Source organism: Dermacentor silvarum, chromosome 7, assembly GCF_013339745.2.
Source record: "Dermacentor silvarum isolate Dsil-2018 chromosome 7, BIME_Dsil_1.4, whole genome shotgun sequence".
NCBI lineage: Eukaryota > Metazoa > Arthropoda > Arachnida > Ixodida > Ixodidae > Dermacentor > Dermacentor silvarum.
The window spans coordinates 40,473,089-40,487,349 of NC_051160.1; the positions used below are offsets into that span (position 1 = coordinate 40,473,089).

Consider the following 14,261-nt stretch of genomic DNA (forward strand, 5'->3'; position numbering starts at 1 on the left):
CAATTTTGTAGCGATGCCTTTCGCTCGATGCTATGCCACTCTTTTCATCCTGTTCACGGCTGGTTGATCCCATTTTTATAACGTGGGCAAAGTGTCGCTATGGCCACGGACAAAATGCAAAAAAAAAGAATAGAATCAGAAAAACCATGACTAAAGAATCATGACCGTGGGTTTGATCCCTCAACCAAGACCAATTTTTCAGCTGCATAGCTTTTGTAGTTTTGAGAAACCCAGATGGGTTCTCTTTGTTGCTTTGTGTTACTTTCAGGTTGATGACAGTATTTTTTAAAAAATATTTTTACACAGCTTGCTTTCAATGTTGCAGGGTGTTGCTCTTTAAAACTCTTTTTCCTCCCCTCTGTCTTTCTTGCAGGTGTTCAGCTGTCGGCAATCGATGACACTTGCTTCGAGATGTTTGCGCCGAACCAGGATGCCATGAATGAAGCAAAAGAAATGGTTGAGCAGTTCCTCAAGGAAGAGGTGCGCAGTGTTCTGATTTGACCCTAGTGTAGGTTGCATGGAAAACAAACAAAACAAAAAACATGTGCAACACACTTTCTTTATTGCAGAAAGCTCAGATAAGGTTCTTTCTTTTCTTTTAGATGCGAAGCATCTTATGGTTGGGGCTATGTCCCTCCCTCCGCCGTGCGGCGTCCACACCCGCACTGCGCATGCACATCCTCCTCCCCCTCCTCTCCTTGTCTCATCTCTTCTCCTCTCGGCATTCCTCCTCTCCGACGCTCCTCTCCTCTCCCGATTGCGCAACGAATGGCAACACCTGCGGCTCCGCGCGCGATAATGCGAAGCAGCTTAGGTTAGAGGCGCGATGGTAGGCGCTGCATACTCCGCTGGGGGGTGCCACTGTAGCTCGCGGTATAACGATGCGTGCGCGCGCTCTGCTCCTCTCATTCTCCTCCCGCAACGCCGCGATGAGTGCCACGGACAGCGCCAGCGTCAGCGCCGTGGACAGCGCTGCGGAGAAGAGGGCTCGAGCCGCTGCCACGAAACGGCAGCAGCGACAGGCCGATCCAGAACTTCGGGCTCGCGAAGCCGAAAGGAAACGTCAACGCCGCCGAGAAGCTGCTACTGATGCAATGAGGGCTCGCGTAATGGGAACTTGAGTCGACCCCACGGCTGCTTCGCATACTACTCAGGGTTCCCCTACGGGAAGATGGTGTAATTTTTTTAGACTTTCTGGCAGAAATTCTGCATTTGTTAGATTCGCGTAGACATTGAAAATCGGTAACAGCCTCCAACCTTTGCTGTACATGCAAATTTTGAAAACCATTCACATCTAGAAAGCTTTGTTTGAGGAGATTCAGTTGGTGTATGGCTAGTTAGTGTCATTGCATAACTTGTGGCCATGATGTATAAAAAATGACGAGTGACTGGAATGTGATATTTACCTAACAATAACTGGCTCCAATTTGTTACAGCATAAAAATAAAATATTTGCTAACTGAGTTGCGTCGAAGAACGTAATCAATGTGTTTGTAACAGTCTTTATTATTAGTATGATGAGGAACACATAATGATCAGTTACTGGCATAATAATAAGATAGTTGGCCAGCTTGTCGTATCAAAAAGAACATGTAGCTGAGTGTCGCTGTCGCAAGCAGATTTAGCTAAGGGTGTGCGAATACTTGAATACCATCGAGTCGAATCAAATAGTGAACATTCGAATAATTCGATTTTTCGAATATTTGCTGTAGAGGCCCATGCAGTACCACATCTCGCGTGCACCACGGAGTTCCTCATGTTCAATGCCGCGTAAGTGAGCAACTCACTTCGTTGTTTTCGATGCAAAAGGAGCGCCGAGCGCACCGCAGACATGGCGCCCTGGCTGACCCAGACACGGGCTTTGTCTCTGCGATCACTGCTGCCTTACTGCATGCCCTCCTCAACCTTAGCCCAATGCGGGGATCGTACACACCGCACCCGAACTCTGGAATTCACGTTGTGGAGTTCGTGAAATTTTGTAACACATTTTCTGATATTCAATATTTGGCTTGTCTTTTTCTTGATTCCATTCGATGTTCGATTTGAAATCTACTACTATTCGGTATTCGCACACCTCTAGATATAACGACTTTTTGCATATAGTGACTAAATAAATAAAAAATTTTACTTGAGGATACAAGCGTGTAATAAATGTGTGCTTATAACAGTTATCATATCTAATGGAGGTATTTCGTGTTAGGCGCGACTTCATTATATTAAGGTTTGTCTGTATTTGATTTTACATTTATATTATTAGGAATTGGTTGGCAATATGCGCAATGAGTTATGCTTTTTTTTTTCTTTTTTTCTTTCTGATTGTTTTGCAGTCTGTAACACCTATTTTTTGTTTCTGTCTTTATTAGCGTGAGCCAACTCTTGAGTTTGGAGCGGTGTACACAGCCAAGATAGTCGAGATCAGGTGAGCGGTTGTGGCATTGATGGACTGATTGCGAGTGACTGCTGTCATAGAAATTTTAATCTGAATTTTCACACCTTAAATTTGTAAGTAATATAAGACTGCCGCATTCCATGCCGATAAAGACGAAGTGGTCGTGCAAACTTGGGAAAAGTCATTCATTTTTATTTGTGATGACATTTTGTGGGCAGTTCTTTGATGCGCATATTTAGAGAACCTTTCGCAAGTGATATCCTTGTCAGACCCAACAAAATCCTTGTAACAGAATACATTCTAAAATTCTAAACTGAATTTTTGTCAGGAATTAGTTGCTGACGAACCTGAAAAGCTGCTTGCTTGATCAGGTGGAAAGGTATGTGCTAACAAGAGCAGCTCTATGTACGTGGACAAAGAGTCTAATATCTGGAACTTGTTCGGTTAAAAGCGCATTCTCTTTGCCTGAACACATAGAGACAGGCATGGCGGTTTGTTGCCAAGCATTTTCATCCTAGATTGCGGCCTCAGCTGGTGGCATTTGAAATCTACTGCCCATTGATTTCCCGTTGTCGGTGATCATACAGCAGTTTCACTTGCAATTGTCATGCTTTTGTCAATTTGTCACTTGCAATTGTCATGCTTGCAATTGTCACACTTGCTTTTCACTTTGCAATTGACTTGATAATGCAAGTCAATTTTTTTCTAACTTTTGTACGGGCACTGTATGCTCAGTACATTTATTTCTTCCATACAAAACAGGAGGCCCCTCTGGCAGTTTTTCACTCTGGAACCACCTAATGTGTAAAAAAAAAATTATGTGCTCACATTTTTGGTAGGCCATATGATCAATGATGAGCTTGAAGCTCTTGGCCATTTGCGGTCATGTATCGGGCCCTTCCTGCAATGTGCAAATATCAGTTCTGGCCAGATGTCAAGAAGCGCCCGACAGGCACGCATGCTTGTATTTACTAATTATTTGGGTTGGTAGTGCCAGCTTTAGGAAAGTTTTAAACTAAACAATGCATTTTGCAATGTCTCCACACAAGTGCAGCACTTTTTCGGCGGCACTTGAAGGCATTTTCGTGCGGAATTTTCGGCACAAAGCACTGACAGGATGGCGATGATTTCTGAAGTGGGCTTTATGGATGAAACTCACGTGAATTCGGTGAATCAGAAGATTATTTTAGTATTGAAGATGAATGTATTCCGCCTTCAGATGGTCAGCAAACGTCTTGAGATGAGGGTGCTTTAGAAGAAAGTGACGATGAGTACTCTACAGACCTGCAGTGCAAATCCTCACCTCCACCCAGGAGAGCACTTCAAGCACTATCACATAGGGCTCAAGTACTGTTGAGCGGCTAAGGAAACGAAAGAAACTTTCTGATATAAATCGCTTACCATGCGTTTCTTTACCTGAGTGCTTCTGTGTGGTGTCAAAAATGTACATTATGGCTTCTGATTGAAACGGCCACAAATTGGGTATACCCTCATGACCGTGAGGGTTTAACATGCTGGTCTCATTCTTACTGCGGGAAGAAGTTATGATATATGTGAGCGATGCATATGTTTAGTTGCAGCGTGGTCTTTCAAAGTCGTGGAGACTAGCAAATGGTTGAAAGCTGCTCACCCCTGCTCGCTTGCAGGGAATCGGGCGTGATGGTGACGCTGTACCCGACGATGACGCCGACGCTTCTTCACATCTCTCAGCTCGACCAGAGAAAGGTCAGTTCCCCCCATCCTCATGTGCAAATGCTGTTGTACATATATAGCAGGACTTCGGTCATCTGTTTCGTAGCGGACTGCAGAAAAAAAAAAACGCATTATCCGAAAAATGTAACTGCCCATAATTCTTGCAGCAGCACTGCGGATAATGCAAGAGCTACTCTCACACAAAGCATTATTTGAAGTAGAAGAGGAAGCCAGCAAACTATTGATAACTCGCTAAATTGAAAATATTGAAATAAAGTAATGAAAACCTGCGAAGTAACTGTTTTCAGCGGCGACATGTCGCGGCCAGTCTAGATGTGCCACCAACAGACAATGTCATGTCGATGGTGCGCAGTCGCTGTTTATTGGTTGTAACAGCCAGAAAAGCAGGTTTAACAAACAGGACAAACAGGAGGCTAATTCGCATGACCCTATGGAAGCCAAATGGGACTGGCATTTCAGAGTGCAGGAGCCGAGAAAACACCCGTTACGGTGGCTCTGTGGTTGTAGCAATACGTTGGTGAGCACAAGGTTGCAGCTTCGATCCCGTCCACAGCGGCCACATTTCACTGAGGCTGAAATGCAAAAACGCTCATGTACTACTTACCCTATGTATCCAAATCTAATGTGCACATTTTTTCAGAGAAAATGGGTCTGAAAATTGCCTGCTCGTTACAGTCGAACACGAAACCAGAGCCGCGATCGTGGCGTTGGCAACAGCCGTTGACCGTCAGAGCCGTCAAATGCGGCGTCATCGCTATCGCAAGCTGGTGACAGAGCATGTTTTCATGATTGAGGGTGTCTACCAACTGGGAAAACCGGGAGAGCCGGGAATTCTCAGGGATTTTGAATAGTCTATAAATACTTGGGGAAAACTCAGGGAACTTGTGCTTCTCTCAGGGAAAATTAGCTGTAACTTTATTGAAAGGGAACGAAAGTTATGCTAATGTTGGCTCCAGTAACAGAGAGAAATCGTAACGAATCGTCTTTGACACCGTGTCGTCGGCTGGAGGAGTTGCCAGTGTAAGTCAACGACCGATTTTTCGGACATGCCTGATAATTACGGACGGCTTCACGGCACCACTACGCGCCCCATAGAGTCAATGTATAAGAATGTCTGAAATTTCGGACGCAAGAGCCCTTCGCTGTCCGATTTTCCAGACTTTTTGCCGTGACCGCAGGTGCGAGAACAGCATTAATCAAAGCCACCACCACCGCCATTTCGATTATCTCGCCGCCTCGAACCACCGCTCTCGCACGCAGATCTTCTGGCAGCCGTAGCCACCTCCGTGGCAACTCAGCCCGAGCTGCTTCGACATTCGATATTAAGCTTCTTGGTGTTCAGTGTCATGTTTCTCACTGAAAGAATTCGCTGGTGCCAGCAATGGCACCAACTCCGCCTTTGTAATACTCGCGACTGGATTCGAAGCTCGGAAAGCACGGCGCGTTGCCTAATGCCAGTTTCCGAAAGTCAGCTTCGCCTCAATATAGCAATGTTACACGGTGAAGTTTAGCAAGCGTGGGAAGGGGCAATTGTCAAGGGACACAGCATGTATTCCTTAATTATACACACGTGCACCGGCTGTCTCCTGTCACAGTACGAGCACCGATATGCCTCGTAAGTGTACTGGCCGGCCTTCAGAGCTTTTTTGTACGTGCCTGTGGCGATTTGAGCCATTAAGGGCAGTAAAAGACATGCAATCATTTTTTCGGACTGCCCGATTTTTCGGACGTTTTCGCGACCCCTAGGGATCCCGAAAAACAGGACATTGACTGTAAAACTGATCAAGAGGATGCTTCAAATGATCTGTGGGGCGAACACGCGGTGGAAGGAGGATGAGAACAGAAAAGACGGGCGCATTGAGGAATGAGCGAGAAAGGCAGTGTGCCACCGTTTATTTGAAGGAGCTTGAGCTCAAAAAACAAAGTGTTGGCTGACGCCGAGATGAAGGTATCCCTCATTTAAATGAAAATAAGCTCTGTAAAGCAGGGAAACGCAACACTGTGGTGTTATGCGCAGGCTGAGAGTAAGTCAGGACAGTTAAGGTTGACTTTCCAGTTGCTGAGAGAATCTCAATTGTGACAAAGTTCGGGCCTCATACCAATGAGCTTGCCATCAGTTGATAGAAATAGCTCGCATTCGAAAGTATTTGCTTCTGTATGCATCTCCTTTTTATTCGTATTTGAAAATGTTGACTCGATTTGCATTAGGTATTACCTTTTTTTTTCGAATATATTTTTTAGCTGTGCATTTTAATAACCCCTTCCTTCTGTTTTCTTTTTGAATAAAATAAACACTACTCGTTACTATTCACACTGGATTAAGTAGTTTTTAATTTTAACATGCTTACTAGAGAGTGAAAGCATCGGGCGACATGGTGTCAGCCCATCTTGACATAAAACAAAGTTCTGTGTCACTCGGGGAATTTTGCAATGGCAGTCAGGGAGAACCTGGAAAACTCAAGGAATTTGGAAATGTCAACTTGGTAGGCACCCTGATGAAGGTTTCTGTGGGTTAATTTTGTGCTCAACTATAACCTAGAGCATTACTCTCCATCAATCAAAAGTACTATCACTTTCGCCAGGTTTCACACGACTTGGCGCCGGATGCATCAGCACATATGGCCACCAGCGTTTTTGGCACTGTGCTGAGCTCGCTATATGCACACAGTGCCAGGAACACCGTCAGCTGCATACTTCAACAAGTCTGATGCATACTTCAACAAGTCTGATGCAGTCATGCGAAGTCTTGCGACAGGAATAGTAGTACTCTGAAAGTGATTGCTAGAGAATACCGTCCCTGCGTGCTTGGTATCTGTGGCCACTGAAGCACAAATGGTGATCACGATGCGCTGCTTTCGTTATGAAAGCTCATTAAAAACAAATATATCTGCTGTGAAGGTAAATTTTGCACATCTCTTCTTTTTTTTTTTGCATGAACGTAAGGATCATGCTATATGTTTCTTTTATAAATCAGGGGTATGTTACATTCAGGTGCACTTTCGTTTTCTTGCTTGAACCTGCTAAAGTTTTTGGGTTCTAGATTTTTCGTACCGAAAGTTACGGGACGCGAATGGCTGTGCTTACAAAAGAATGCAAGGAGAGCACAGAAGATCACAGAGGGCATACATTGGAATTTGGGTTTTCGAATATGCAAATCTGCTTGGGTACGCTATTTCTAGAATTCCCTTTTGGGTGCGTGTTAGATTTGGAGGTAAATTAGAATTGGGCAAATACTGTATATTTAGTTGTACGTTAACCCTTTCAGCGTTTGGGTTTTTTGGAGGTAATCGTCTTTTTTTTTTTCTCTGATAGTATAAAATGAACACAACAGTTTACTATTGGTTATGCAAAAGGGGAAAAAAATTACATGGTTAGTGAAAAATGCACACTTGGTATCCAAGGGGAGAGAATTGAGAACGTACACGTTTGTCGGTAACATGGCGGGACAGAAACATGGAAACGTACTAGTATGCCAGTGACACTGAACAGGTTAAAGGGACACTAAAGGCAAGTATGAAGTCGACTACCATTCCATGAACCCCGCAACGCTTGTTTCGTGCCAAGAAAAGAATTATTTTACGAGAAAATTGCATCTGATGTGCCCGAATATCTTTATCGCAATTCAAGTCTCCCACCATGCCAATCGGGGAATGGTGACGTTGCATACGCCATCACCGCCCTTTGCTGCCGTCGGTGAGTAAAACGGCGCCCGACAGACAGTGGTACGATGCTGCGCCACTGCAACTGCTTTTGGTCAAGTAGCGTGCACCGTTCAGGCATCCCGTGACATTAAATGGAAGTGGAATTCTCTGCTACTTGCTGTTTGTGCGAGTTCCATGAGCCAGCAAAACCAGCGCAGCACTACGCGATGACGAAGTTACTGAAATGCGAAAGCGCAGGCGGCACAGAGTCCAGTGAACACAAAAATTTTCGACCGCCCGCGTAGTTGTGAAGGGTAATGTCAATGAGCTCTTTTTTCTGAAAATGAAATAGAACTGGGCAAGTAGCATTTTTTTATTTTCTTTATTTGTAAAATACCTACCCACTTACAAGGTCCTACATGGGACCTTGTAAGTGGGCCTTGTGGGTTTTATAATTTGCAATACAATAAAGTTTTTATAACTAGTGGTTGAGTAAAGACAGGATTTAAATTAAGAGTGCCTTCGTCATCGGGCAAGTACTTGAATGTCCCGGGGGAGTCTCTAATCGCGTCCTGCATTTACCTCAATTTCTTGATTAGTAAGGCTCTGTTTGCGATAATATTGGTGCCTTAGATATACTCGAGCACTAATCCATCACATTAGCTTGACTTAGTATTTTCCTTTAGTGTCCCTTTAAAGAACTCGGGGTGGTCGAAATTAATCCAGAGCCTCCCACTATGGCGTGTCTTATAGTTGTATCATGATGTTGGCACGTAAAACCCCGGAATTTAAGTGTTGTTTCTATGTTTCTTCTTGTCTAATGTCCCTTTCTCTGCATTTGCATAGTTATTTCCTGCCTTAATGATGAACCAAATAGCTGTTTAAGGTGTTCTACCCACTGAGCAGTTTCCAGATGGTAGATTACCTAAATTTGTTGTAAGTCATCTTGGTTTTACAATGGGGCTGTTATTGTGACATATGGAGCTGAGAAGGTTGACTTCAAATGACAACAAAAAGACCGGCACGTATACCTGATTGACACGTGGTGCTACCATTTCAGAGCATGCGCAGATGAGTTTTGTGTCTTCTTTTTTTTGCCTCAGTGCTTCCTTCAGTTGATAGTCGGCGTTCATGTTGTCCACTTCGCTTGTGTCCGTGTCTGCATGCCTTACCTTTTTGCATTATGAATCCGTACCAACTAGCTCAGCTTTCAGTCGTTCTAAGACAAAAATTTGTGGAATCATTGGGAAATATGAGTGAAGTAATTTGTAAGAAAGTGCCAAAGTTAACTTAATTGCACTTTGGAGCTCTGTGTGGTTTTTGGCAGTTCACTGTTTCAGAACTATATGAGGCATCTAAAAGTTAAGCTTGGCAGAAACAGATAGGCTGGCGGGCTCATGCTGGGATAGATCTTAAATTTGTATGTGCCTTGGGGGCACTGCAGGAAATTATCAAGTTTGTGCTAATCAGGCATCTTGGGTGCTTGCTGGGGGACTAAGAAATTTTGTATTTGGGAACTTCTATGCATATGAAAATGAAATTCATAGAAATAATGTGCTTGTTGGGAGCAGCGTACCGGAGAAAATGCTGGAGTATTTTGGGGTCACCATAAATGTTTACAAATTGCCATTGGCACGTTGAAGGGCTTCTTCCAGGAGTGTAATGAATCTTGGAATTGCTGCTGTAACCTGTAAGCTGACAGCTCAACATTTCTGCTTGAAGATGTGACAGAAGTGAAAGGGACAGATGCAGCATGTAACAAACAGAACAATGTATGTGTCACTCTCGCTTCTTTGGCGTAATAAGCAGTACTATTGCATCATTAAGTATGAATCATCAACTTGTCAAAAGCTTGGATTTATACAGTTAAACCTGCTTATAACGAACCTCCATATAACGAATTCCTGGATATAACGAAGTTTTTCTATTCCCCGCCGTTACTCCATAGAAGCACATGTATTTGAGACCTCTACGTAACGAAGTGGCAGCGGGAGACTCCCTCGATATAACGAATTTTCCCCTCCGACAACCAAGAGATTTCGCCCCAAATTTTGTCATTTTTGCACGAGCAACAAGCGGAAGCACATTTGCCACCGCGACAGAATGCGAAGCGAGCGCACGTGTGCATGCGTGTGCGAGGCCGGCCTGCATCCTTCGACCCGGCGATCTTGCCGCCGCGGGCGTGACCTTTCCCCCTCCCTTCATTCAAACCTGATCCTACCGCTTGCTGCAGCTGGCCTAGCCCGCCAAGCTGACACTCTCTCCTTTTCCAGGTGATGTTGCCGACGCGCTGGTACACACTGTGACATATCACACTCGATGAGCGCGGACACGCGCTGTCAAACGCTAGCGGCGTGTGGAAGCGCCGCTGAAGAAGCGAGCGAAGTGACTTTCGGTGCTGTTGTCTATCGCTTCAACGCAAACTGAGCGCCGAGAACACACAGCACGCACAAAGCTACAAGCCGCCGACGCACCTACACTGCTAGACTCTGCCCCAACGCAGATCACTTTCAAGATACGGGCGCCGCCGTGCAGTATCGCAGTTGATGCCAGAGTACAGTACAACGCCAGCCCGCTATCCCTCCCCCCTCGCTTCCTCGCCGGTGCCTCGAGCGCAACGGAAGAAGGCGCACTTCCTCCCTGCTTTTCTTGCTGCGCGCGAGATCTAGACGCGGTCGTCGGCTCCCCTCGCACGTTTTCACTCGCACATACAGCATACGGCGCGCGGCGACTGCGTTATCACTCTGACTTTATACGGAATATCTATGAGCCAAAACCAATTTTAGGGCCACAACGCGTCATAGACACCATATTTATATAGCAAATACGGATCTCAAGGGCCATACTTTTGCTGGCGGAAACCGAAAATACGTCATAGTTGTCGCCCCCGGCACTTTGGGCGGCAAATGCCATCGTCAAGCCACCAAGCCAAGCGACATGAAAAGTCAAAATGGCCGCTTGGGCCGGCGCGGGGTGGCAGCGGGAACGGTCCCACAGTTGCGACGCAATAGCGGGGTTACCAATGCATTGGGTTCTATGGGAGCTGTGCCGGGACTGGCCGAAAACGACGTAACAGCCGGGAAAACGCAGCCCCCGGGAACGTAACAGCGGGGTTCTACTGTAACACTATACGACGCTATCATGACGCTCGCTCTTCGTTTCCGATGCCTCGCGCTTGTGCGAAACGACATGCGGCCACGCATCCGGTACCTGGTGTGACATTCCAAGGATGAGTGCTTCAACGAAAACGGAAAACGGGTGCGCGTTACAATTGAGGGCGCGTTAGAATCGAGTAAATACGGTAAGCGTTTCTTTTTCGAATTTTTGTGCCGAACCTGCATATAACGAAATCCTCTTTATAACGAAGTTTTTCGGGAATTTGTCAATTTCGTTATATCCAGGTTTAACTGTATTTCGTATCCTCAGTTGATTACTCGTAATTGTGTAACAGCATAGCATTCTACACATCTAAGAAAAGCACGCGAAAGGCTGACTCTTAACTGTTTGATGCTGGGAAGCACGTTAATAACAGTGGAGTCAAACTGTTCTGTTTTTCTTTTTCTTACTCATCCTTTCATTGCTTCACTGCTAAATAATCATGAACAGTGTCTGATTTATCCTCCTTATCTCACTTTATCGCTCATATCTGTATTTCTTATCTTTCCTTAATACCCCCCAGGTTAGCCATCCAAGTGTCCTGGGTCTGGAAGAGGGCCAAGAGATCACTGTCAAGTACTTTGGCCGCGATCCCGTGAGCGGCAAGATGCGGCTGTCACGCAAGGTGCTGCAGACTCCTCCATCGAGCGTCATAAGAAATCTGTCCTGAGGTGGTGTGGTGGCCAGGAGCTAATGTCCATCGCCTGTGCTTCCTTCGTGGCCAGCCTCATTCATCTCTCTGTGCAGCAGCAGCGTACGCTGCCCTGCGCCGGTGTAAATTGTATCCACAGCATCCTAAGCGAGAGCCTCTTGATATATAGATGTACATAAATCACTGTCATAGCCAAAAAAGGAAAAGTGTATAGGAAATAAAAATTTATGCGCATAAATTTCTATAGAGCTTGTATTACTTTCAGAGGATTGAAACATTCTACAGTGTCTGGCAACTACCAAAAGTTCGAAAATGACAGCTTGTATTCTGGTTTATTTATTATGTGTGTAGTAATACTGGAAATTTTTGCATAATTAATCAAATAGTGCCCTATTTGAATCAATCTTCGAATCGAGTTGTCATTATTCGTAAGTTCGAGTAATTTTTTAATAGTTTTTCAATATTACAAAGCCTCAACTGTGCGCAAGAAAATATAAAGCTCGAGCAAAAGTACAATGAATTTTATTCCCGCGGGTATAGTATAGGCATAAAACATGAGAACTTATGCAGTGGAGCAGGCTACATCACCTACGGAGCCAGACGTTACTGGCTATACAGCGATCATTGACACTCTTCGAGGAGTCCTGTGTATGGGAACAAACCACTGATTTGTTCCTTATGCTTCAGCTGTGCTCAAACGCTTTATGATGTGCAATGTAATGACAGAAACTTGCTGATTTTATGAACATTAGAATTGGAACATCATTTTATGTGAAAGCGGCTGTTCATTATTAGAAAACTATGTGAAAAGTATTCAATGTTCAATTCGATTCTGGCACTATTCGATTTGTAGTCTGTTTGGTCTCAAAAATTACCATTTGCACACCCCTATTATAATATACAGTTGCCAACTGATGTTCGGGACGTGAAGGCCCCGGAAAAATACCCAAGTAGTATTTGGGCAAAACGGCAGAAAAAAATTATTTGAATGCTAAAATAAATTTTGTTGTTCGTTAGTACTGAAGACTTGTTTACAAAATTTTGCTCAGTGCTTTGCCTCAATTGAACAATATTTACATAAAATTTTATTGTGTCGAGGTCACTACAGTGTCATGAGTTTTGACGTTGCACTGCCCAAAAGGTGTCATCGCAAAGTGCAGAAATATTGGCCAGTATGAACTTGATGTTGTGATGTCAGTTTGGTCTGTGTTGAGTGAATTCTGTTTGGAGCTTTCGCCCTTCCGCTCACTAAGTGCATTGACAAACTTGGTATATAGGCATTCACGGTAGACAGCTGATTGCACACGGACATGTGGTCCACTGTACTAGGGCCATCAGTCTAGCCCTTGCATGTGATCTCGCGTTTGAACATTAACTGAAATCAACTGATACAAGCATAATAACGATACACTTCCTGCAATGGCTAGCTGCCAGCCTTCACCGAATTTCCTTTGCACTCGTACCACAGACCATACTGCCAGGGCCACTAGGCCTAACCAGTGCAGCTAATTCAAAGCTGGCAGCCAAAGTGTTGGTTTGGTGCCAACTCACCCAAAATCTCTTTGCAGTCGTTTACGACACTCAAGGCCAAAGTGAGAGTACTGGTGACAACCTGAGTGACCAACTTCGTTCAAGGCTGCCATGATTGCGACATAGTACGCGTGGTCGTACCAGGAGTGGGACTCCTGCGCCAGTTGCGCCAAACACAGAAAATTGACCGAAATTGCGCTACGCTGCGCCAGAACGGCTTCGGCATGTGTGCTCCGGCAGTGGCTGGAGTATTAGTGAAGCCATCACTATTTTCTTTAACTCCCTCAGCAATATGGCCATTATGGATGCCTTTCTTACTGGTTTAGTTTTTATTAGTTATTACAGTTAGCACGAGTTAAGTTGTAGACTCGGTTTGAGCGGTGAAATAAATTTTATGCGTAAGTGTCAAACGACCCATTGAGCGAAATGCAACTCTGCTAACGTGAAACCTGGGGAGGTGGGAAGCATGCAGTGATGCACCGCTAATGGGCTCATACTGCATGGCTCATAACCCCGTAAGCGCGGCCTCCCCATTACGATGACAGAAAAGTGAAATTCTACGCTGGAATGATGAGCGGCAACGCAGCCAGCTGTGGAAGACGACGACGAACGCGGGAGCAGTGGCACGAGCGCGTGCCGAGCGCAAGCACGAGCCGCTTGTTTACCGTGACAACGACGACAGGAGACGCCCGACAGCCCGAACGCGTAAGGTGCTTCGCACGTAAAAGAGTGTGGCCGCTCACATTCCGCAGTCCGCGCGACGGCGCCTCCCCCACAGTTTCTCGTGATTTTGGCGCTTCTGGCAAGTGGCCGGCGCTCGCATGGCCACTCCCGGCTTTTGTCACTACTGTCGGAATGCCCAGGGTGGCTGTATTTAGAGTGTACTAGAATACGGTTGAGTGGGTCGAGCGGCGCGGCGCTCCCTGCCTGAGGCGCCAAACAACGAAAAGTAGGCTGAGGGCACTGCGAGCGAACTAGATAGAGGTTTAGCTTGTCCGGTAATCGGGTAAACGCGAGCGGACTGGGCGTTGGGGGCGTTTTGCCGGAACCGTAAACGTGAGCGGCCTGTAGGGTGCTACCACCTGATGGCGCAGAAATCAAACAGACAAAAAAAAAAAAAAAAAAAAAACCAGCTAATATTGCAGTAACCAAGTATATTCTACTTTGCTGTTGGTGTAAA

General features: G+C 45.3%; 1 protein-coding gene and 1 long non-coding RNA gene across 2 annotated transcripts in view; one reads left to right on the plus strand and one right to left on the minus strand.

The window, feature by feature from the left end:
- The window catches only part of LOC119457937 (polyribonucleotide nucleotidyltransferase 1, mitochondrial-like), a 55,046-nt gene extending 42,498 nt beyond the window's left edge, over positions 1 to 12,548 (plus strand). Inside the window, exons 20-23 of the mRNA XM_049670570.1 lie at positions 374 to 480; positions 2,364 to 2,419; positions 4,036 to 4,114; positions 11,423 to 12,548. Coding sequence (XP_049526527.1) covers positions 374 to 480; positions 2,364 to 2,419; positions 4,036 to 4,114; positions 11,423 to 11,569 — 389 coding nt within the window. The 3' untranslated portion in view covers positions 11,570 to 12,548. The remainder of the gene's footprint in view (positions 1 to 373; positions 481 to 2,363; positions 2,420 to 4,035; positions 4,115 to 11,422) is intronic.
- On the minus strand, positions 404 to 4,133 carry LOC125946713 (uncharacterized). Its single transcript, XR_007467803.1, has 3 exons — positions 4,020 to 4,133; positions 3,218 to 3,290; positions 404 to 503 (listed from the first exon to the last, which is right to left on the minus strand). It is a non-coding gene; the product is annotated as an uncharacterized LOC125946713 (long non-coding RNA).
- Positions 12,549 to 14,261: the final 1,713 nt, after the last annotated feature.